Below are 24,599 nucleotides of genomic sequence, written 5' to 3'. Positions count from 1 at the left end.
TAAAAGCAGACTAACAGGTCTTTGAGGGTCAGAATTCTAGCTGATAGACAGGTGTTCAAATACTTATTTGCAGCTGTATCATACAAATAAATAGTTAAAAAATTCATATATTGTGATTTCTGGATTTTTTTGTTTAGATGATGTCTCTCACAGTGGACATGCACCTACGATGACAATTTCAGACCCCTCCATGATATCTAAGTGTGAGAACTTGCAAAATAGCAGGGTGTTCAAATACTTATTTTCCTCACTGTATATATAGCACAAAAAGTAGTAAAGTTCATAATGAATGTAAATATATATTTAAATGACACTGACCAGTATCAGTCATTTTTGTTTGATATGAAATGAGATATTTCCTGATAATAAACAAATAAACTTCTTTTTAATTCTTCTATGGTTCTAGATTCATATACTCACGTCCATGCAGAGCTCACATTCAGTTTGCTTAGCAATGAAATTCTCTCAAGTTTTGATCTTGGCTCTTGAGAGAAGCTCCTGACACTGGCTGAGTGGAAAGTTCATTTCTATTTATCTTCTGTCACTTTTGTCATTCTCAGCTCTGGCCCTTTTGACAGGTTTCATTTAATACATCTGTTTTTCTTTCTGAGGGGAAAATAACTCACCTTTCGGTTCTCAAAAGCGAAACTTTAAAAAGAGCAAACTGGTATGAGTGTTTCTAAAAAATGAGTGTTGGTTTGCTGCCAAAACAGGGTAGACTATTTGGTATACCACTTCAAAATTTTGACATCAACCATATGTGTATAACTTTGACAATGTGTAATTGGAACACAAAGCTTCTATTTGCTGAGCTGACAGATAATATTTAAAAAAGCTATGTTTACTCATAAATACCTAAAAGCATTTAGCATTTGTAAAACGTGTTCCAAAGATTAAAGACAACATTGCAATGATGTTATCTTACATCAAAATATTGGATAAGCAGACCAAAGCCAGTGTTCAGTCACGAGGGCAGAACAAAACTTGTGCTCTAACTGTGCATTCGCACCAGCCGCGGTAGAGGTTGCAACAACGCGCTATTCGCGCATAGTTGGACCCTTGAACATTTTGAGTTTACTCGCTTTATTCGCGTGTGAAAGCTACGCATGAAATTCTAGTCATTCAAAGATATTCACGCGGAAATTCGCATCTGCGACTCCGCTCACTTCCTGTAATCACGTCACTCCTTATTGGTTAATGCGTCGCAAATATCTGCATTCATGCCTTCCGCGCCATTTATGCCTATTCACGTCTTTACATTGACTTAACATGTAAATCACTCACGCTTGCCGCCTCTTCCGCATCTGTTGTGAATGCCACATAAGGCAACACATTTTTAAAATTAATTCTTTGTTATAAATCTTGTGGTGCTCTGAACTGTTCATTACTGACCATTTTGATACCCATCATAATCATAAAGTACTCTTATGGTTCATACCAGATGCAAATGAAGCGTTAAGCGTGAGTGATTTACATGTTAAGTCAATGCAAAGATGCGGACAAAATCATCGTCGCTGTATGTGGACACCCGGAGCTCTAGGCCAAATCTTTGTAATTTTATAGAAACAGGAATTAAAGATCTTGCTTGGAAGAAAGGGAATGAGGAGGTCGGACATCTGGTAAGTTGTAAAAAAAATGCCCTTTACAAGCTAGCTAAAGCTGGGTGTAGCAAGTTAACTCAAAATGTTTAAGCGTCCAACTACGTGCAAAAAGCTCCATTTATTTGCTTCATTCGTTTCTGGTAATGACGCACTGTTAGAATGATTGTGTACCTTAAAGATGCAGCGTGTAACTTTTGTAAGAATCTATTGACAGAAATGCAATATAATATACAAAACTATATTATCAGTGGTGTATAATGACCTTTCATAATGAACCGTTAGGTTTCTATTTCCTTAGAATGAGTTGTTTTTATCTACATACACCGCGGGTCCCCTTACATGGAAGTCGCCATTTTGTGCCGTCATGTTTCTACAACAGCCCTTAATGGACAAACTTTTTTGTCTCCAACAATGACATGTTTGTCCTGTGAGGGCTACCGTAGCTTCTCTATGCGTTTCGCTGAATGATGGACTGAGCGTTGGTTGCAGTTCGCAACCTCACCACTAGATGTTGCTAAAATTTACACACTGCACTTTTAAATATACTGAACATGGGGATACGAGAGAGGGATTTAAATGTTATTTAAATATTTGAATGTGGTCTTGAATAATAGCTCAGTGGTAGAGCACTGCGTTAGCATTGCAAAAGGTCATGGACTTGAGCCCACATGATAAAAATGTATAGCCTAAATTGTAATGCAATGTAGGTTGCATTGAATAAAAGCATCTGCCATACTCATAAATGTAAATTTGCTGCAATATGCACCTTAAATAAAACAAAAACAAAACAAAAAAAATTAATTTGTGTTAAAAATAAACAAAAATCTGTTATTTAGCAAGGATATGATGAATCTGTGTTTAAAACTGTTCCCTGTACCTTACCACAATTCAGAAAAGTAAGCTTAAACTATAGTAATGATATAGGTTGAGGTTTGGATACAATTTTGTGTCATTTGACTTCAACCCACGTAAAGAAAAGGCGAGGAAGGAGAAACTACTGAGAGGCAAAAGTTATGGATTGCAGCTCCAAAAGAAATGATGCAAACTATATTTGGACAGTTTTTACAGTGTAGGGTTGAATTAAGGCCCGGGTATACTTTTTTTCCGCGTCCGCGTCCGGCTCGCGCGCGCACGCGTCCGCGCAGCTTTCCGAGTATAGTCCCCGCGGCTACACGCGGATGGCCGCGTTCGATACTATACGCAATAAAAATGATTTCTTATTCAAATTATTAGACTAACACGCTGTCAGGGCAGCACTGCTTTGGAGACGTTTACAGTACATTAAAACATTAGCATAGGTGACGAAAAGTAACTGATCCACCATTGCAAACACAGTTTAGAACAAACAACAAGACAACAAAGTCAGGAATCAAACAAAAATGCTCCACAGCTTTCTGTTCTTGGAAGAAGTAAAAGTTAAAGAAGAAAAACGATAGTGTGTGTGCAAATGCTGTCTATTTCCTTTGTATAATTGTTTATAGTGGAGTGTCCTGTCTAAATATTTTCACGCGCATGCGCTGTCGTACGCGGACTGTACGCGCACTGTCTCAAATTTTGGGCTGCACGCGGACGGTCCGCGCGACCGGCCGCGGACCCTCTTGATGACGAAAATGACGTCATGCGGACGGCGCGCATACGCGGACGTCCCTAGTATACTTTCGGCTTTACAAAGTTGAGGTCTAAGTAAATGTTAACCTGTATGAAGATTCTGAGCACGAGCGCAGGCGCTTTGCACAAGTGTGCTGTAGAGGCTTGGGTGTCTCTTGACCTACACAGAATAAGATCTGATGAAATGTATTTTAAAATGTGCCTATTGTTTTGCTTTTTAGCTCTTAAAAAGAAAGTTGCGGCACCACTATTTTAATACTAATTGTCTTAAAAAAATGTGTGGATTTTTTTCTACACTTCAGCTATTAAAATGACTGGGGGTAGGGGAGAGCGGGGGCGAAAGTACCATTTTTCAGAAAAACATCATTTTAAAAGATAATGTTATAGACAGAGATATATTTTTGATGTGGTCATTAACTCACAAGTGTGGTCTATCAATGCCAGGTGAAATTTTGAAAAAAATGTAAAACGACTTAAGTATAATTTCACTTTAAACATAAGGGGCCCTATTTTAACGATCTGAAACGCAAGCGCAAAGCGCAAGTGACTTTGTGGGCGGATCTTGGGCGCTGTTGCTATTTTCTCGGCGGGAGAAATAACTCTTGTGCCAGGCGCAAATCAATAAGGGGTTGGTCTGAAGTAGGTTTATTATTCATAGGTGTGGTTTGGGCGTAACGTCAAATAAACCAATCAAAACGCTATCCAACATTCCCTTTAAACCCAAGGGTGCAAGTTCCATGGCGGGTTTCTATTATTATGACGGATTTACCAGGCGCACGCCAGGAGCGGTTCACAGCCGAGGAGACCGACGTTCTTCTAAGAGCAGTCAAAGACAGAGAAGTTGTTTTGTATAAGGATGGGAGAAACCCGCCCAAATCAGCGTCGGTTAAACAGGCGTAAGAGGAAATAGCCACAATTGTCTCATCAGCTGGCATCCCCATCGTTGCGCCAAGCTCTACAATGATGTCAGGAGACGGGGGAATCCCAAGCTTGCCGCATAAATCGGGCACGCCGTGTAACGGGAGGTGGATCTGCCTCTACACATGACCTGACACCAGCAGAGGACATCGCTGCGTCCACCCTCACCGCTGAAAGGGTTTGGGGGCTTTGAAATCGGTCCCAAGAAACGCAAGCAAGGTCCAACCCCAAAGTACACTTACAAATCAAGTTCATATACATTTAGGTTTCTTATGAAAACATTTTAATTATTATTTACATAAAATAAACGTAATACAGGGAGAAACAGTTATCAGCCACACAACAAACTTATGAAAATATCGTTATTTGCATGATAATTTTTTAACGCAGCCACACAATAAATAAAAACTATCACCACAATGCTCACCACTATGATTTCCCTTATCTCATGTGTTAATATTTTTTATTGTAACAATTTATGATTTGCAAAAATAACTGTTGCATCTGTGTAGATTAGATAAGTAAAGTGTGTGCGCGTTGTGGACGCTATACATTATGGTCAAGCATGTGCCCTTAAAATAGCATAATGAACCACGTGCAACGCGCCACTGACTTTAGACTAGTTTTTTTTGGTCAGTGGCGCAATTGTTTTTTGAAACTGCAAAATAGCATCAGGGAACACGCCTCCTTTTTTGCGCTGAACCACCCAGGGAGCGCAAGTTCATTCCCTAGTTTGCCGACGTGCGTCTGTGGAGGGATAAAAACTGCTGTGCGCCGGTGCAAAAACGAATGATACATGCGTCACTGACAAAGTCAATTGCGCTGGGTGCAAGATAGGGCCCAAGTTGTGAATTGTTACTTTCGACCCCCAACGAAGTTTGCGATTGTGTTAGGGGCGGGGCCATGTGCGTTGGCTCAAAAGTGCGTCATCAAAACAGTTTTAGACTCGCCTAAGTGTGTTGATGTTTGTGAGGAAAAGTAAAACTGAATCAAATGTGTGTTTTTGTAAGTGCATATAATGTAAATGAAACGAAAACATGTGTTGAGCCATTGAAAGTTATCCAGAGATAGTTATCCTGATAGTGGGATTTCTTGCTCGTGACCCGGGGTACGCAACCAGGAGTTCGGGTTTATTCTGAAAGAGAGCTGTCTTTTATCAATCTGATAAAACTAAAGACTGTTTGGAGATATGAAGGAGGTAATACTAGTCTATAGGTACTTAAGATTAAGATGAGATAAGCATAAACCGCGGGTGTAATGTGTGCTTTAAAATTTCATGGGCTAGCTCATTTAAAAGCTGTGAATAAACTTGAAACATAGATTCTTGTGCCAGAGTTTCCTTAAAGGGGACATATCATGAAAATCTGACTTTTTTGTGTTTAAGTGCTATAATTTGGTCACCAATGCTTGTATCAACCTAGAAAATGTGAAAAAGATCAACCCAGTAACTTAGTTTTGGTAAACCATTCTCTGCGAGCATGTGAAAAAATAGGTCATTGAAATCTGGCTCCCCTTGTGAGGTCAGAAGGGGATAATACAGCCCCTTAATCTGCACTATCCAACCACTGCACTGCCATTTAGTGCAGAGATCAGAGTATTTGCATTTAAAAGGACCCAAAACTTCACACCTACAAAGTGTGATAAAAAATATTAAAATAAGTACAAGAATAAGTAAGTACACAAAAATATGTGGAAGTAGAAATAGAAATTGACATTGAAAACAATTTATAGTTATCATACTTGGTGTGAAAAAGTCTTAACATTGCATGTCTTAATCAAAGACATGACCAAGATCTTGCAATGAAGATCTATCTTAACACATCAGCATGAAAATGGCTAACTATAAAAACATGTATAAATTGCAAATTAACTTAGGATGTGAATTGACATAAGCAGCTCTTAAATATGTAGTAGCTCATTGTTCCCTTTTGTGTCAGCGTATCACAAACGTATTTACAATCCCATTCACTCCCACAATGTATGCGGCTCCACGAATGCTGTCCCGAAGTCCTGTTCTCCAAATCATTACTGTCACAGCAACCGAAACTCTAAGGCAGCGTGTGGCACTTCAGGCTTTAGCTGGCTCTGACCCTAATGGCCGTCACAGTAAACCCGAATCTATTGATTGGCGCTCTCGCCGTGCGTGATAATTAAGTTTCTCTTCTTCACTTTCTGCGGCTGGAAGCTCATCTCCGTCGCACATTGGGAGAGAGACCGGCCGTCTCCGTCGGGTCTATGAATGGCTTTTTGAACCGGCGTTTAATAAGCGCATGCCAAAAGCTGCCACCGCCAATACATTATCTACTGTTTAGTGTCAGACGGCGAAGAGATTCGGTAATAAGAACCAAGCTGGAGTTTCATTACTTATTGAGCTTGTGCAGTTATCAGAGGGACTCATTAGACGAGCTGCAGACATATGCCACAACCAGCAGACATCTGAAGTGTCATTTGTAAAAAGCCCGAAGGAACGCCCCGGTGTCAACGCAGTTTCATTTGTCTGTTTTTCGGTTTGGATGCGTCTTCGTGTCAGGCCCTCTATAAAAGAAATAGTTCACCCATAAAAGAAGACTCATCATTTGTTCAGTCTCATGTCTTTCTAAACATGTATAGCTTTATTTCTCCTGTGAAGCAACAAGAGGACAATAGAGACTAAAGTGCAATAAGGATACAAAAGCAGCATAAAAAAACCAAAAAGTTTATAGATGCTTTAGCACCAACAATGTAAACAAACGGCTTTTGTAGCCCAAACTTAAGTTCCGGTAGATTTCCGCAAAGAATTGATAACAACTGTCCTTCTAGAGTAGTTTATTTTTAATAACAAGCAAATAAATAACAAGTTCATTACCTTAGTTCAAATTATAGCAATGTGAGCTACAGATCCTTAAATTCTCACCTGGCGGCCAAAATCTGCACATGCCAACATGATCTCACGGAAATTCGTGTAAAATTCAGCTTCAGTCTTTCGTGTCACTCACACAAATTTTTATAAATAGTTTTTCGTGTCCGTGGCACGACTTTCTTTTTCGTGTTACTTTATGTATTGTTTTCTTTTTGTTCCCCTATTTTTAAATCATTGTCACTTAAGGTTTGGGTTAGGAGGTACTTTTATGTATTGGTTTCTACATGTTTTTGTTCTGCTTTTAAAACTATTCTCGACTGAGTTGGGGTTAACCTGATAAGGATCACTGTGCCGTACACGGCACACCCACTTCCCTTGCACGTGAGGCTGCATAAACGTCATTGTAACTTTGAAGCATTAAATCTTCAAAATATACGGTCATGCGGCACATCGTTTGAAAGCTTAGACTCTCAGGATTCCATTAAGCGCACACACAAAGCATAATATGATTTATACAGTCATAAAACTGTAATCTAGTTGTTATTTACCTGAACCGATTTAGGATATTTACTTACCTTCAAAATCCTCCCTTTAGCCGCTTTGGTGAAATTGTCCAAAACAAATTGTTCATAAATCCAAGGAAATGGAATATCCAAGCATTTTAATACAAAACGTTTTGTTCGCCTCACAGTCTTGACGTTTCTGACCGAATTACGATATAAATACTGTAAACAATAGTTCACTACCAGACAATCGTTCGACTCTCACTTCTCATTGAGGATTTATAATGATATATTCGGATGTCACGTTTATTGTGCAACGTCTGAGGAACAAATACGCCCCCTTGTGGAATTTCAGCTGTTCCATAAGAGGCTAAAGTTGGGGTTTGGATTAGGATTTCTAAAAATGTAACAGAAAGTGATTCTAACCCCAACCCCATGCGACAATGGCAAGAAAATGGGAAAAATCTATGAGGGAACAATACATAAAATGACACGAAAAAGAAAGTCGTGCAACGGACATGAAAAACTATTTATAAAAATTTGTGCGTGACGAAAAGACATAGGTGCTTGAAAAAAATGTGTGGCACATTTTTTCGTGACTATAACACGACTCTGAACATCAATCTGTCCATGCTTACTCTTTCCCCTCGTCTTTTGGAAACTGAAACATTATTATTTTCCACAATGTATTTGTTCCAGAGGTCAGTTTAATTGCTAGCCATACCGTTTAAAGAGAAACAGGTGACTACAGTCAGCACACTGTCTAAAGAGTTCATTTTAGTACCTCAAAGGTCAACCCAGTCTCACCCCATGGCGTCAATATTTGACGACACTTGACCATGCGTCAATATGTTGACGCGGAGGGTATACCTTTCGCGTCATTTTTTGACGAACTGGGGACTTCAATACTATTAAGTCCGTTGCATTCTCTTTCCTATTTTCTTACCATTTTCTTCCATTTTCGCGTCGGTTTAGGGTTAGATTTACATAATGACATCCCTACCCAAACCTTTCCCTAACCCCAATGCCAGGCGACAACTGTTTAATTTCGCGTACCTAATAGTATTGAAGTCCCCAGTTCGTCAAAAAATGACGCGAAAGGTATACCCTCCGCGTCAACATATTGTCGCATGGTCAAGTGTCGTCAAATATTGACGACATGGGGTGAGACTGTGTTACAAAGGTTCACCTAATGGTACATATTAGGGCTCAGCTTGGGGTACATATTTTATCATACCTTAGCCACCCTGAGTTCAGTTCAAACATTTTATAGCAATCCCTTTATTCTTCATACAGTACCATGGCCAAAGAGTATTTATTTGGTACTAATATAATTTTATATTCAGTAATAATTTATTAAAGGATTAGTCCATTTTCTTAAAAGAAAAATCCAGATAATTTACTCACCACCATTTCATCCAAAATGTTGATGTCTGTCTTTGTTCAGTCGAGAAGAAATTATGTTTTTTGAAGAAAAAAATTGCAGGATTTTTCTAATTTTAATGGACTTTAATAGAACCCAACATTTAATACTTAACTCAACACTTAACAGTTTTTTTCAACGGAGTTTCAAAGGACTATAAACGATCCCAAACGAGGCATAAGGGTCTGATCTAGCAAAACGATTGTCATTTTTGACAATGAAAATAACAAATATACATTTTTAAAGCACAACTTCTCGTCGTGTAGATCCGGTCGTGATGCGCCAGCTGACCCCACTACGTCACCGCAATACGTCATGACGTCAAGAGGTCACAGAGGACGAACGCGAAACTCCGCCCCAGTGTTTACAAGCGTCTTGAAAGAGGACCGTTCCGACGTTGTTGTATGTCAACTGATACTAATTAATGTCTTTGTGGCAGTTTATTGTTTAAAATGGTCCGCAAATGTGCGTTTTATATATGTAACACTACGTATTTACGTTAGGTCGCGCTGGACCGGACCTTGACGAAAAGTTGTGGTTTAAAAGTATTTTTTTTTTTTCTTGTCGAAAATGACGGTCGTTTCGCTAGATAAGACCCTTATGCCTCGTTTGGGATTGTTTATAGTCCTTGAAACTCCGTTGAAAAAAACCGTTAAGTGTTGAGTTAAGTATTAAATGTTGGGTTCTATTAAAGTCCATTAAAATGAGAAAAATCCTGCAATGTTTTCTTCAAAAAACATAATTTCTTCTGCACTGAATAAAGAAAGACATCAACATTTTGGATGACATGGTGGTGAGTAAATTATCTGGATTTTTCTTTTAAGAAAATGGACTAATCTCCCCCACAAACAAACTATCAAATCATTGTAGGTTTGTCTGAGCAAAATCTGTATCATTTTGCTTTTCGTACGTCAAAAAGGAAGATCTGGTACAAATGCAGTTCCTTACGTTCCACGTCTGTATGGCATCCGCAGTACCAGCTAGTTTTAGAGCTCTTATCCCTTGTAGTGCAGATCTAACTAGCCCAGAGACATTCACCGGGGCCGCACTTCATGCCTTGCTACGGCTCCTCTAATAGGCTGTTTTAAAGCCCAGCAAGGACACCTTGTGAAGGCGTGTAAATTAATCCTCTGTGCCGCCATGGTTCTCCTCTCCACCCGCCTGCTGAAGGGCAGGCAGGCACGCGCTACCTCTCGGCCATCGCTGCCGTCTGCCCTCTCTTTGGTGCTCGAAAGGTCTCAGATGTGAGACTTCAGAAAGCACTTTCCACGCTTATCCGTCTCTTCCTGCGGTCTCCTGCTGTATCAGCTCATTTGCATTTAGTTTTCATCTGTCATTGTCGGAATCCCACCGCACATCAAAACTAAGCCAGACCGGAGGCTAGACGCCTTTGTGCTTTCACATTTCGACCGTGTGCCACACTCGAGGGTTATTGGTCTTGTTTTAATCCGAACTAAGAGGGGTATGTGGGTATAATGACTTTAATCCGTATGCAGAGCAAACAGCAGCGAATTATACGTGGCCTTTGTTAGACAACAGTGGACAACATCTGCAAGCGACACCAGACGAGCGCCTTGTTTTCACAAAATATTCATTCTTCATCGGAAAGCATCGCACATTCGCCTCTCAATGAGACTTAATAAAGTTTCTATTGAGACAAATGCCTGAAATCCGCCAGCGGGCACAGCTGGATGGCGATGGAGAATGCAAATTCTGACAGTCTTGGACGAATTCCAGAAACGGCAGCGAGACATAAAAATGACACGGTGTTGGCACTTGTCACATCATTTTATCCAAACGTTATCCATCTCTTCCCCAATAAACATTAATCCGCGCCGTTCGTCTCTTATTGAATGAGTGAAGAAGCCGTTTTGCCAGAAGGACAGGCGAAGCGTGTGAGATGCGTGAAATGGGGTGCCTCAACCATCGTTTCCCACGAGGCCCGGCTGTTCGCCATCGCTCAGTCTGTCGGGTGCCGTCGTTTCAGCATCGTGCCACGTGTGAAATGACCTGTCAAGGTTGTAAATTTATTTGTTCTTATGCAGGTTGTTATGTTGAGCATACGCAAGTTTCCTCTACATGCGCACCTGAGACTGGATAGCAGAAAGAGGAAATGCAAATCAAATCAGCATCCCTGTTGAGAGATTAAACTCTGTTTGAGAGTATTCTTGTAGTGTTAATTCATTACCGTCTGCCAACCTGTGCTATAGGACAGATTTGTCATAGCGTGCAGCAAGGTCGCGGTGAGAAAAGGGATAATTTTGTGTTTATTATCACACTTGTCTTTTCCCTGTCATTCTTTCTCCAAGGATTCATGTGGTATTGAGGCAAATTATCAGTTGTTTGCCTCTGAGGAAATGGACACATTTTCTGTAGTAAAAAACTTGGCTTCCAGTTTCTTTGATATTCACATTTTTTACTCGTATGGATATTCCTCATTGTACGTTTATTTTTGGTTGTCACTTTGCATAAGCATATATATGTTTATTGAAACAGTGCTAAATGTTGATGCCTTCACAGATGCTGGCTACAACTTGTATTTTCTTGCAGTTATGTTAAATTATGTATAAAATTTAATTTAGTTCTACAGTAAAATGGTGATATGCCAGATGATTAATAGCCATTTAATAGTTAGATGTTTTGGTGTTTATTTTATTATGATTAATATTGGTTATATAGTAACACCGTTAACTTCATAACACATAGCTATTATATACAGATACGAACGATAAGGATTAATACCACACTGTACACTGTAAAAAAATGTAGCATGAAGTTAAAACAACTTAAGTTTTGCCGTGTGATAAGTTGACATAAAGTGACATTTTTATGTTACTTTAACTTAACAAATTATGTTGATTTGACACAATTTTTTATAGTGTATTGTAATTTTTACCAGAACATTTGCATTTATGCAACGCTACTCGAAGTGCATTTAAGGCATTTATTAATTCAATTTCAATTCAATTTTTATTTTATTTATATAGCACTTTTCACAAGTGTTAATTGTTTCAAAGCAGCTTTATATTAATAGATGTAGGAAAAAGCATAGAAAAGCGACCGTAGTAATAATCTAACGTATACAGTAAAGTATTAAGTTAAGCCAATGGTGGCGGACTCTCCAGGGTATGAAAAACCCCCCTAGGAGAAAAACTAGTCCAAGGGGAAAACCCCTAGGAGGAGAAAAACCCCTGAGAGATACATATATGTTTATATCGAGGGGCAACCTTCCGATCTCTCTAATGAAGCCAACACGGAAGTGACTTAAACTGCAATTCATCGACTGGCCGCTTGAGGCTGGCTCCAAAAGGGAGTCAATTCCCATAGACTCCCATGGTAAAAATGGCCAACTTTACAGTAGAAAATAATATGTTTACAGCCTGGTACAAAAAGTGTTTTTGGCCTATATAGCTAATTTTGCCCTTCATGACAACTGTGAGGGGGGTGAATGTTTTTGTAACTCATCCGTTTAAATTATATTAAGCCTTAAAGTTCTGCATAATTAAGGGCGTGGCCGCTTGAGTGACGGTTGAACAGCCACTGCTGTCACTAGACTCGCGCTAGGCGGGCGTGGTTTCACCTCAGCTTCACCCATGTCTTGTACCCATGTTTTGGTTCAATAATAAGTATCTCTGTCTTATTGGAGTTTAGCATAAGAAAGTTATGTGCCATCCAGTCCCTAATATCACTATAATGCAGTCGGTTAGCTTAGAAAACTGGTGTGTTTCGCTAGGATGTGACGAGATGTAAAGCTGGGTATCATCCGCATAGCAGTGAAAACGTATGTTATGTTTACTAAGTTAGTACATACAGTAAATCTCCTGGGAATTTCACAATACATGAAAGATCATTATACACAGTATAAGTCTATATATGAGTTATATGATAAAACTTTATTCAGTCATGTTATTGTTCCTCTAGCTCTGCTGGTAGAGCATTGTGCAAGCAGCACAAAAGGTCAAAGGCTCAATTCTCAAGGAACCCACATACAGTACTGATAAAATGTATATCTTGGCATCCACTTTAAGTCTCTTTGGACATAAGCATTTTCAAATGTGTACATTTAAAATAAAAAAGGGATTCATACAATTTTATTAATTTTAACACAGTGTGAAATAGAGTAGCAGTGGCCAATATGTCAGAACAAAAAAACTATATTTGTTTTTAATACCCTTTCAGGTTAGATTAAACCATCAAAATATGAGGTGTATGGCACAAAACGCTCCACAAAGTCCTCAAAACTTTTAAGGTATTTATTGGACGAAATATTTTGGCAAAAGACAGTGTATTAGGGAATCTGGGTTGTAGTTAAATATACACACATTTGAATAGAAAAACCCCAAAAGCTCAGAGGAAATAAAACATGCAAAAGTTATATGTTAGATATAATAGATGTTTTTAATATTTCAAGTTTTTTAGATGTTGTGGTAATTATTTTATTAGGGCTGTCAAAAGATGAATCACGATTAATCGCATCCAAATAAAAGTTTGTGTTTACATAACATATGTGTGTGTACTGTGTGTAAATATTATGTATATATAAATACACACACATTCATGTGTATGAAATAAGAAATATGTATAAGAAATGTATAAGAAATATTTGCATTTATATACTGTATATACATTTATATAATTTATATATTTTATATATAAATATAACCAATTTTTCTTAAATGTATACATGATTGTGTGTGTTTATATATATATATATGTGACCCGTCACGGAAACCAGGGACACAAGTCGGCAGCACAAGTTTCGAGAAAATGAGAAACAAAGGTTTTTTTTAAAAATTTGTGATTTTCGGTTTATTTCAGAATCTGTTAGTTGAGATCACGAAGAAGCCTCTCCATGTTTGACATAGCAGTTTTTGTATATTTAAAAGTGTACATTTTGCGGTTAAAATAGGCTTGTTTTTTCCGGAGATTCTAGCGTGCAGCGGGGGGCGTCATTGTCTGTGTATATTTACATACTGTATAAGCTTGTGTTTTCGCCTCCGCCCCCATAGGGAACAGCGTGACTACTAAATAAGGATAGTTCGCCCAAAAATGAAAATAATGTAATTAATGACTTACCCTTATGTCGTTCTAAACTCGGAAGACCTCCATTCATCTTCGGAACACAGTTTAACGCCCCATTCAGACAGCCAACGACAAGCAGTAGCAGAGCGACGCGATCTCATTCATTTCAATGGAAACCTGGCGACTTCCGGCGACACGAGCGAAAGTGACCGTTGGCGACCGTATGGGCGTGTCCAGAGACGCGAGAAAGTTAAGAAAAGTTTAACTTTATGCAAATGTCGAGCGACTTTCGGGAGCGACTACCAATGAGAACAAAGCAGTGGAGTTCACGTCATCCTTCTCTCGTCAGTTACTGGCGTGGATGCTACTCATTTGTTTATGACAAGCAGATTTAGAAACGCCTCATTGAAAGAGACAAGCGACACACAGCGATAACGTCGCTGGCTGTCTGAACGAGGGGTAAGATGTTTTATCGTTAGATTTAGTCCGAGAGCTTTCTATCTCCTTCATTGAAAATCTATGTATGGTTTCCATGCTCAGAAAGATAATAAAAACATCATCAAAGTAGTCCATGTGACATCAGTGGGTCAGTTAGATTGTATTGAAGCATCGGAAATACAGTTTGGTCCAAAAATAGCAGAATTACGACTTTATTCAGCATTGTCTTCTCTTCCGGCTCGAGCGTGAAGTCACGTGACTGTAGTGACGCGGCTGCCCTGTTCCTCAGACATGTTTGATAAGTTTTTTTTTTTCAAACTTATAGCGTGCATCTCCCCAGACTGTAAAGCTCTGGCGCACAAAACAAAAGAAAAATAAAAGAAGCTGGGGCGGAACAAATAACAGTCAGCCGCATCGGACGTCAGCCGTGTCACTGACTTTATGAGGCGCCGCAGTCGGATGACGTCAAAGTACCGCGAGAACTCTTCAAGAAATCTTACGGAGTAGTTTAATTTCGACTCGCTTTCGCGGTACTTTGACGTCATCTCTATGTCAGTTCTTGCAGCGCAGCATGAGTCCAAACACACAGAAGTTACACAGAGATCGTTGTAGTCTTTATATAATTGGCTACATGCTTTGTCTATCAATATTTTCCATGAAGTTATTGGCTAATGGAGGAACGAGCGAGCGATTGGTAACATCTCTAAAGGACGTCACGTTTTCGACGGCGCTGTTTGGATGATCTATGATACTACCTCCCTCCCTATTTTAAATACAAACTTTGAAGGCGGGTTCATGTGTTTAACGGAGTGTAATCTCATATACCCTTACATGTTACGTTGTAAATAGTCTTCAGATTGTATATTATATTGTATTACCAGACATTCATGCGAAATCTGATGTAAACAATCTATATTTCACGGATTATACGCATTTGTGGAGAAAAATTGTCATTGGATAATCTGAAACAGACTGGATTCGACTTGTGATCCCCACAAAGGTAAAAAGAGTCATGTTTATTTTTGCATGTTGTTATTTGGTCATAAAATACTACATATGATGCTAGAACATCTGTATCTCAAAACGGCTTTACAGGGGGTATGGCTTAGCTAAATGAGATGTAAATGAGCCCTATTGTCTCCCTCGGTTGGAAAGAAGAGTCCCTTTCGTCTCGATTTTCTCGGTTTGAGTATTTCTGAGTTCCTATATTCAAATGGCCACAACTTCTCCAAATCTTATCAGATTTCCACGTGTTACACATCGTTGGAAAGCTTAGAAACTGCACTTTCAGAATCTGTGAATAACTCAAAATGCCCCAGATCCGACTTGTGTACCTACTTTCCATGACTGGTCACATATAAATAATAATTATACACAGTACACACACATATATTATGTAAACACAAACTTTTATTTTGGATGGGATTAATCGCGATTGATCTTTTGACAGCCCTATATTTTATCTTAATAAACTTGCACGTGTGTCATTTTTTGTCAAGCCTCTTTAAATTTTCAGTTCATACCAAAATTTTGTGTCAATTGCTCAAATGTGCCACTACTATATATAGACCAGTATAAAAAACATGAAAATACGTACCATGTAGTAGCATGAACTTCACATTACCACGTGTGTACACATGACAACTATTTCTTCATAAATATTTACATTTATATATTTGGCAGATGCTTTTATCTTCATTATTTTGCGTTTCCTGGGAATCAAACAATCTTTGAAATTCTTAGCGCAACCAACTGAGTTACCATTTCACCTTGGATATGTTAAAAGGCAGAAGCTTCCAAGCAGTAGTGATTAGGAGAAATCCTGTAAAAAGATTCATAATCAAATAAGATTTACCATCCTTTCAGATACCCTCAGAGTCGTACATAATCTAGTTATGCCCATTCGGCAATTTATATCAATAGCGTTGCCGGTAACTAATTCTGTTAGCTTTACGAACACCAAGCCATCTCACTCTCAACACCTGACAAGCTTTTAATCCACCAAACTTCCTTCCCGTAAGACTTTCCCAGCAGAGGGCTTTCCCATACAGAATACCATTTTATGCGCAGGTATTGCTTTGTCAAGGCTTCTCCGCTCATGCAGGCGTTACCCCGATAATGTATTGTGTGTTTGGCCTTTGCGACACCCGCGAGCGCAGTGTTGATCAAACTATAATCTATTTACCGCTCATGCCGCTGCATGACCGTCCATGCCACACGCTTATCAGATTACCACAGTCCCTGCTGTTGGTATAATAAACCAAGAGCTGAAAACTTGCCATTTGCAACTTTATGAAACCGCGCCAGGGATATCTGAATCAGCATTTCCCACATGGCCGGGAAAACTACAATCTACCCGGTTGCTGATTCACTCCTCAAGCAGAACCAATTGCCGACTGCTCGGTCTTGGGAGAAGCTTTGGGGGATTTGTGTCTGGCCAATGGGGACTTGTGTATATATCCATATATTTGATTTAGCATACATGAGCGTTGTTGCCTAGATCAGCACAGCGCCGAATGCATCAGGCCAACGCATGAGATGACTCCAAACGAAGGCCGCATTAACGTTATCAAACATCTTCACGGTTCTGCAAACTTGAGATTCACGGGTTATTCTCAGTACCTTCAGAGTGTCAAATCGGATGGTTCATTTCCATATTTTCTCATTTTCTGCTAGCTGGGCTTTCTGTCATTGTTGTAGAATTTGTAGCGAGTTCATTTAGTCGTTGAATACAGTTTAAAATATCGATCTAGGCCACGTCAAGGTAGCTTGCAACGTTTCAGCCAGAATCGCACACATCTTAAAGCTCATATTGTCTTTTATCATGACAATTACATTAGGGATGCTGCATGGTGAATCAGACCGTTTGGCATTTAGAAAACTCTCGAGCCGTTCTTTCCGACGCTTTAATTCGGCTTCACACGGTCGAGATGTTTTACCTCGTTCCTCATGTGCTTCGCACGATGCCAGAGGACCCCTGCTCTTGCATTTTAACAAAGTTTCTATGGCAACGTGGCCATTACTCCAGGAGAGGTAAGTTGTTGAGGATGCTCAGCTGGAGGGGTCTAGTCACAAGTGCCTACACATATCAGCCAAACACACCAGGATATAGACATACTTTAGGAAAGAGTTGATTTCAATTTCTCATCCCGGCAGTTAATTTATGCTCATAGCCACATGCCAAGGGGAGCTGATTGAGGCGCCCGGCAGAGTGTGCGGTATAGACGGGGCTCATCAGTATTCATTTCGACGTTAAGATCGGAGCGTTTCAGAAATAAGATGTGTATCAAATAGTCTAATGCTGTCTAACTTTCAAGGGGGAAGGATATTAAGAAAAAATATTGCGGCGTAAGGCAATAACTAAGCAAAATTGCAACCAAATTTACATGTTGTTATCAGTGCAATGTGACAATGATATGCAGTATTTCTTATGAATGTATTTCATAAGAAATAAAAAATTATTTGTTAATGGAGCTTGAGGGGATTCGAGAGAGAATTTCAAAGTCGGATATTGATAAGATGCTCCCTAAAAGTATTGCACTTTTGTTGCTTCAACCTTCTTGGGTCGAATCCGACAGTATGACATGAATGGAGCGTGCATGAGAAGTGTAGATGTGATCGATGCTCGCTTCACTATCATGAGGTTCGCTTCACTCCATATCATGTGAAATTCTAACTGGGAACGCAATACTAACCGCACTTCCAGGCATTGCCGAGTTCACGCCATCTGGGAAACAACACATCCCAGAATGTGATGATGTCAGCAGTATTAATTGTATTGCTGTGGTGCCGGAGAACCTGGAGCCACAATTCAAGTCTGCTGAAACTTTTCTGTACACCACATGACTGTATAACAGTAACCACTCACGAACAGTAACTTCACTTTACAGAAATCCAATGCTTGGTCCTTTCAGGATTATCACTTTAAATAACTTAAGTCAGGGGCGTGCATACATTGTGATGTGAATTATATTCACATTGAATGGACATGAACTACTGATTTACTGTATATAGATGTCAAGTGTTATTACTTAGTTAAAAGATCATTGTATTTGGCTAGTAATGACCTTTAAAGGCTACAAAATATATAGTTTCCCAGAAAACAAAATGATAACAATTAACAATTAAGAGTTTGCAGATTATATCTGTGTGAATTATTGTCAAAACAGATATTTTTAAAATTGTAATTCTGTACAGGATGCGATTTGTGAATAAATTATAGGGGGATGTTTTCTCGCTAGACGAGGGCTTAATGTAGTTATTTTTATAACTTTTCTAAATTTTGACCAAAATCGATATTTATATATTTTTTAAATATATATTCAGGGCAGTAATACAATAAAATAAACTTTATTTTTTAATAATTCCTCCTATTTTTCTTTAATTATTAATGTGTACTTAAACTTATAACCCCAGCTGTGTGTATAAATTTGAGGCATCATTGCCAAAATTCAGTGGGGGTTTGTTACCATAACCTAACCAGTAATATGAGCAATACTAATATAGTTGCTAATAAAAATAGAAATATATTTCAAATATATATTCAGGGCAGTAATACAATAAAATAAACTCTATTTTTATAATAATTCCTCTTATTTTTCTTTAATTATTAATGTGTACTTAAACTTATAACCCTTCAGCAGTGTGTATGAATTTGAGACATAATTGCAAAATTCAGTGGGGGTTTGTTACCGTAACCTAACCAGTAATATGAGCAATACTAATATAGTTGCTAATAAAAATAGAAATATATTTGAAATATATATTCATGGCAGTAATACAATAAAATAAACTTTATTTTTTAATAATTCCTCCTATTTTTCTTTAATTATTAATGTGTACTTCAACTTATAACCCCAGCTGTGTGTATAAATTTGAGGCATCATTGCCAAAATTCAGTGTGGGTTTGTTACGTAACCTAACCAGTAATATGAGCAATACTAATATAGTTGCTAATAAAAATAGAAATATATTTGAAATATATATTCATGGCAGTAATACAATAAAATAAACTTTTTTTTATAATTCCTCTTATTTATCTTTAATTATTAATGTGTACTTAAACTTATAACCCTTCAGCAGTGTGTATGAATTTGAGACATCATTGCCAAAATTCAGTGGGGGTTTGTTACCGTAACCTAACCAGTAATATGAGCAATACTAATATAGTTGCTAATAGAATTGGTAATCCTATTACTGCATTAGGAATTGCTACTGAGAAAGCTTGCTTTTCCTTTAATCAAATGCACATCTCTGTGTCAGTAATAATTGTGTATATGTGTGTGTCTGTGTGTGTAGCTGGGAGGTGTTGCGTTTCCTCCTGTCAAACCTGCGCTGGTGGATGGAGGAATACAGATTCGATGGGTTCAGATTTGATGGGGTGACGTCCATGCTGTACCATCATCATGGAATCGGTACTTCCACATTTTACATAAAGAATTAAGCACTTGTAATGAAACATGTAATGCAAGTTACCTTAACCTCCTAAGACCTGGTGTGTCCACATATGTGGACATCACATTTTTTGTTGTGTGCACCATAATACTTAAAGGGGCCATGGCATGAAAATCTGACTTTTTTCCATGTTTAAGTGCTATGATTGGGTCCCCAGTGCTTCTATCAACCTAGAAAATGTGAAAAAGATCAACCCAGTAACTTAGTTTTGGTAAACCATTCTCTACAAGCACTTGAGAAAATAGGTCGTTGAAATTTTGCTCCCCTTATGATGTCATAAGAAGCTCTTAATACCACCCCTTAATCTGCACTATCCAACCACAGCACTGCCATTTAGTGTAGAAAAAAAGCACAATTGAGTTTGAATTGCAACAAACCACCATCATTGTGATCAGTGTTTGATTTTCATCAGCTCATTTGCATTTTAAAGGACACACCCAAAACGGCACATTTTTGCACACTCCTACAAAGTGGCAATTTAAACATGCTATAATAAATTATCTATATGGTATGTTGAGCTAAAACTTCACATATGTGCTCTCTACCAAAGATTTATTTGACATCTTAAAAAAATCTTGTGTCATGGCCCCTTTAATTCTTTATACACAAACGTGGGAAAAATATTTGGTTATTTTATTTATTGGTTCTTCCTAACCCCAAAATAACTGAAAGAAATCTAAAATGCAAGCCAAATCAAAGCTCGGATCTTAGTAGGTTAAAGAAATGAGTTACACCGGTGACAAAGATTTTCACTTTTTTGACTACGAAGAGTTCCTTGGAACCCCCCCCCCCTTTTTTTTTTAATTTTTAAGATTTTTGTAATTTTGTGCCAGTGATGTTGCTGTGACATTTTGGTAGATTTTAAACAAATTGAAAAACGAAATGTAATGATGTTGACTTGGTTTCTTTATAGCTTTTATGGGTTGTTTAGTTGCTTATTAATTGTTATTATAATGGAAGAGTCTGTAACATACAGCTCCCTTATAAAATCCAAATGGCTTTGCTTGTTTTCCGATACACAGGAGCGGCGTTTTCAGGAGATTACGCTGAATACTTTGGACTTCAAGTAGATGAAGAGTCGCTGGTCTACCTCATGTTAGCAAATCATATTGTACACAACCTATATCATGATTGCATCACAATTGCAGAGGTGAGCTGTGTGCTGTCTTTAGAAGTGTTTTTTATTATTATGAAATATATAGAGAGATAATGCAATACTCAATATGCACTGAAAAAAATGATTAATTCAATTTACTAAAGTTTTTTATTTTATTTTACTAATCTTTTTTGTTTAAATATAGCTAAAATAAATTGATTGCAGCCACTTACCTTAAAAAAAGAGTAAATTGATGAAATCATTTTTTTCAGTGTGGTCGCTCTGGTAAAGCCCAGCCTTACAGTTAAAAAAAAACTACTAACGATACTAACGATTTCCTCTGGGAGGCTCTCTGTACAGTCGCTTCAGGTGCTAACCAACCTGTATGCATGCGCTGTAGATTAAACGAATTCGGTTAAACGCAATTCGAAATTAACACTTAGGGGTCGAGTCCTGTGCGGACACCGCAACATCTTTGTTTTCAATCACTGCGCAAAGACTTCCATTACTCTGCTTATTTTGGACATACACGTAGAATTTATAGATCATTCAAAACTTTAAAGTGTCTAGTTTTATTCTGTCCACTTTTAATAAAAACTAAGTGTTGGGATTTTAGAGATATCCTTTTTTTCCCATTAAAGTAGATAGGACTTTAGTCTTGTATGGCTGAAATAACTGCCCGGAGGCGTTGCAAACATGGTCGCCTATAGTGGCATGACTTTCCTTAAGGGACTTTGATAAAGTTTCTAAGATTTGTAATGTAACTATCAAAATGTATAACATACAACAAAGTTGAAGTCTGTTTGTTTTAATAAAACTCGTAAAACTTGTGACATAAAAATCCCTGAAGTTGAACAAGCACCCTTAAATAAACAGTTAGCTCAGCAGTTCCTGTAATTGTACTCATAGGGTTCAGTTCTTGCTATTTCTTTGTATTTTTGTTGGGTTACAGCTTATTGCAGCTTTATGGGATTGTCCTGATTTAGCTGACTAAAGCATGTTCGTGGGTCAACATTTTGAAACCTATCAAAGTCCAAACTGAAATGAAGTCCTAACACAAACCCAGTCCATTTTCCTATCCAATCTAAATCATAGAATAATAAATCATAGAATGATTTAGGACGACTTATTAACTTTATAATTATCTTTGTCTTGTTTGGTGTTGTCTTAAATTTTGGTGTGTCCCTTTTGCTTATTTTTTGATGAACTGTTCCTACTGAAAAATCCAGCTTAGACCGGTGAGCTGGTTTTAGCTGGTTTTTCAGCTTGGTTTTAGCTGGTTTTGCTGGTCTAGTTGTGTTTTGGTCACTCTTTAAGATGGTCTAGCTGGACTTAGCTGGTCAGGCCTAAACCAGCTACTGCCACCTTAAACCAGCTAAACCAAGCTAGCAGCTTATGCTGGTCTTAGCTGGATTTTTCAGTAGGGGTTCCTTTAAACACAGAGGCATCTGAGGCGGTCTGTTGATTATTTTACTCTGAATATAAGCCGGTATCATTCAAAATTACCAAAGTACTTCTAGTCATGGCTCAGTGACCTTAAGTCTTGTCAACAGCGGCGATGTATTCCAACTTCACAAAGACAAAATTAACCTCTAGAGTCAAAGGGACACAGTGCATTAAATTAGCACTCAGTACTAATGTATTACTGTCTCAAGGCATGATTAATGAGAGCACTTACTTTTTACTTACTTTCTTCTGTGTTTTCTAATTTGTGGACAGTGCACACAAGAGATATCATCTGCTTCTCTTTTATGAGCTTCATTGATGGACCTAGACTGTGAATAATAGAGTTTGCTCACATTGCAGGAAACAATTAAACACCATTAAAAACGACTATAAATATACCAAAAACTTCAGCTTGTAGTTTGTATTTAGAGAAAAGTTGATTAAGGTTATACGAATGTAGGAGTGCATTATTGCATTATAGTGGCCGACACAATTTCATAGCAAATCATAACTATTTGGCTAATTTGTATGATTTTGGTATGATCTGCTGGATGTTGGTTTAGGGGTGAAGTTACATTAATGCTGTTTGTTAATAATCATATATTTTTAATATAACTAATTGTGTATAAATTCATACGAATTAGCCATCTCATTTTTTTACTAGTTTAACCAGCAAGGCTTCAATTGTCATCATAAAAACCATGCTGGTTCACTTGCTTTTTCGGATTTTATATGCTTTTGTACAGCATATTTATATTTGTCATAAATTTCCTCCATATGCGTAAAACTTTTTTTTTTTTTGCTTGGTTGTAACAAACTGAAGTAGTCAAATGTTCTCATCAGGGTACAAAACACAATTTTTAAATGAGTGTATTTTAACCTGTGCCATGGGCAATGTCCACTAATATCAGTCTTGAGTTTTATTTAAGGATTTTATTTAACATTATTCAAGATAACCACTTCATGCATTAGTGTTTTAAAGGGGACATATCATGAAAATCTGACTTTTTCCATGTTTAAGTTCTATAATTGGGTCCCCAGTGCTTCTATCAACCTAGAAAATGTGACAAAGATCAACCCAGTAACTTAGTTTTGGTAAACCATTCTCTGCAAGAATGTGAAAAAATAGCTCACTGGAATTTGGCTCCCCTTGTGATGTCAGAAGGGGATAATACCGCCTCTTAATCTGCACTATCCAATTACAACACTGCCATTTAGTGCAGAGATCAGCTCATTTGCATATAAAAGGACACACGCTAAAACGGCACATTTTTGCTTACACCTACCAAGTGAAAATTTTAACATGTTATAATAAATGATCTATATGATATTTTAAGTTTGAACTGTACGTATATGCACTCTGGGGACACCAAAGATTAATTTAAAATAAATGCCTACTTTTTTAAGGAAGTATCCGGTATGCCTGCTTTGTGTCGTCCGCTCAAGGAAGGAGGTCTCGGTTTTGACTATCGCCTCGCCATGGCCATTCCAGACAAATGGATCCAGGTAAGTGTTTTCAACAGAACGGTAACATTAAACAAAATATGCATTTAGCTTGAATACATTGAATGCAAAATCATTTCATCAGCGCACCTGCCCCGCATCAGATCACAGTCCTACTGTCAGTAGAACCGGCAACACGCTCGCATTCCTACATATTCCCTCGGGATTGTGCCAGTTAGTTTGAGCCATATCGTACTAAGCGTCTCATTCATCACACACTTGTCCTGTTTGTAAATCAGAAGTGGAACATGTATCTGTCTCTTTCTCGGGGGAATTAGATTTGAAGATACAGTATCTGGATTCTGCTCCAAATCTGTCTTTACAAACTAGACTGACGTAGGCTATATCAGATAAACGGGGCGTATTCGTTTTTAGGTAGATTTTTATTAATAGCACGGCGCTCTCGGGAGCCGGGATGTGTTCCATACCTTTGGTCCTGTTTTTCAGCCTAATTAAAAGTAGAATCATGGGCAATCCTTCAATCGTTTTTCTTTAATTAGGGTTTATTCTGTGAGTTGATGTATGTCTCAAAGCACGTCTTTGTTCTGTGTTGGTTATGCGAGTGTGCATATTAATGAAGTTCTTCTCATTATGGATGTATACCGAGAGTTTGGGATTCTTTACTTCTGTTCTTGGCAGTATAGCTTGTTGTGTAAAACTATAAGTTCGATTTTAAATTTGGACAGTTTATTGAGGCAATTTCTTACTGTATGGGTGATTCTCACGAAACCATTGAAACACCACGGCA

The 24,599-nt window shown here is 38.1% G+C and overlaps 1 protein-coding gene across 1 annotated transcript in view; it reads left to right on the top strand.

The window, feature by feature from the left end:
- The window catches only part of gbe1b (glucan (1,4-alpha-), branching enzyme 1b), a 174,246-nt gene that overhangs the window by 54,277 nt on the left and 95,370 nt on the right, over positions 1-24,599 (top strand). The window contains exons 8-10 of the mRNA XM_073863520.1: positions 19,651-19,766; positions 20,829-20,956; positions 23,756-23,854. Coding sequence (XP_073719621.1) covers positions 19,651-19,766; positions 20,829-20,956; positions 23,756-23,854 — 343 coding nt within the window. The remainder of the gene's footprint in view (positions 1-19,650; positions 19,767-20,828; positions 20,957-23,755; positions 23,855-24,599) is intronic.

The sequence above is a fragment of the Misgurnus anguillicaudatus genome, chromosome 24, assembly GCF_027580225.2.
Source record: "Misgurnus anguillicaudatus chromosome 24, ASM2758022v2, whole genome shotgun sequence".
Classification (NCBI taxonomy): domain Eukaryota; kingdom Metazoa; phylum Chordata; class Actinopteri; order Cypriniformes; family Cobitidae; genus Misgurnus; species Misgurnus anguillicaudatus.
This window is presented reverse-complemented; position numbering and strand designations above follow the sequence as displayed.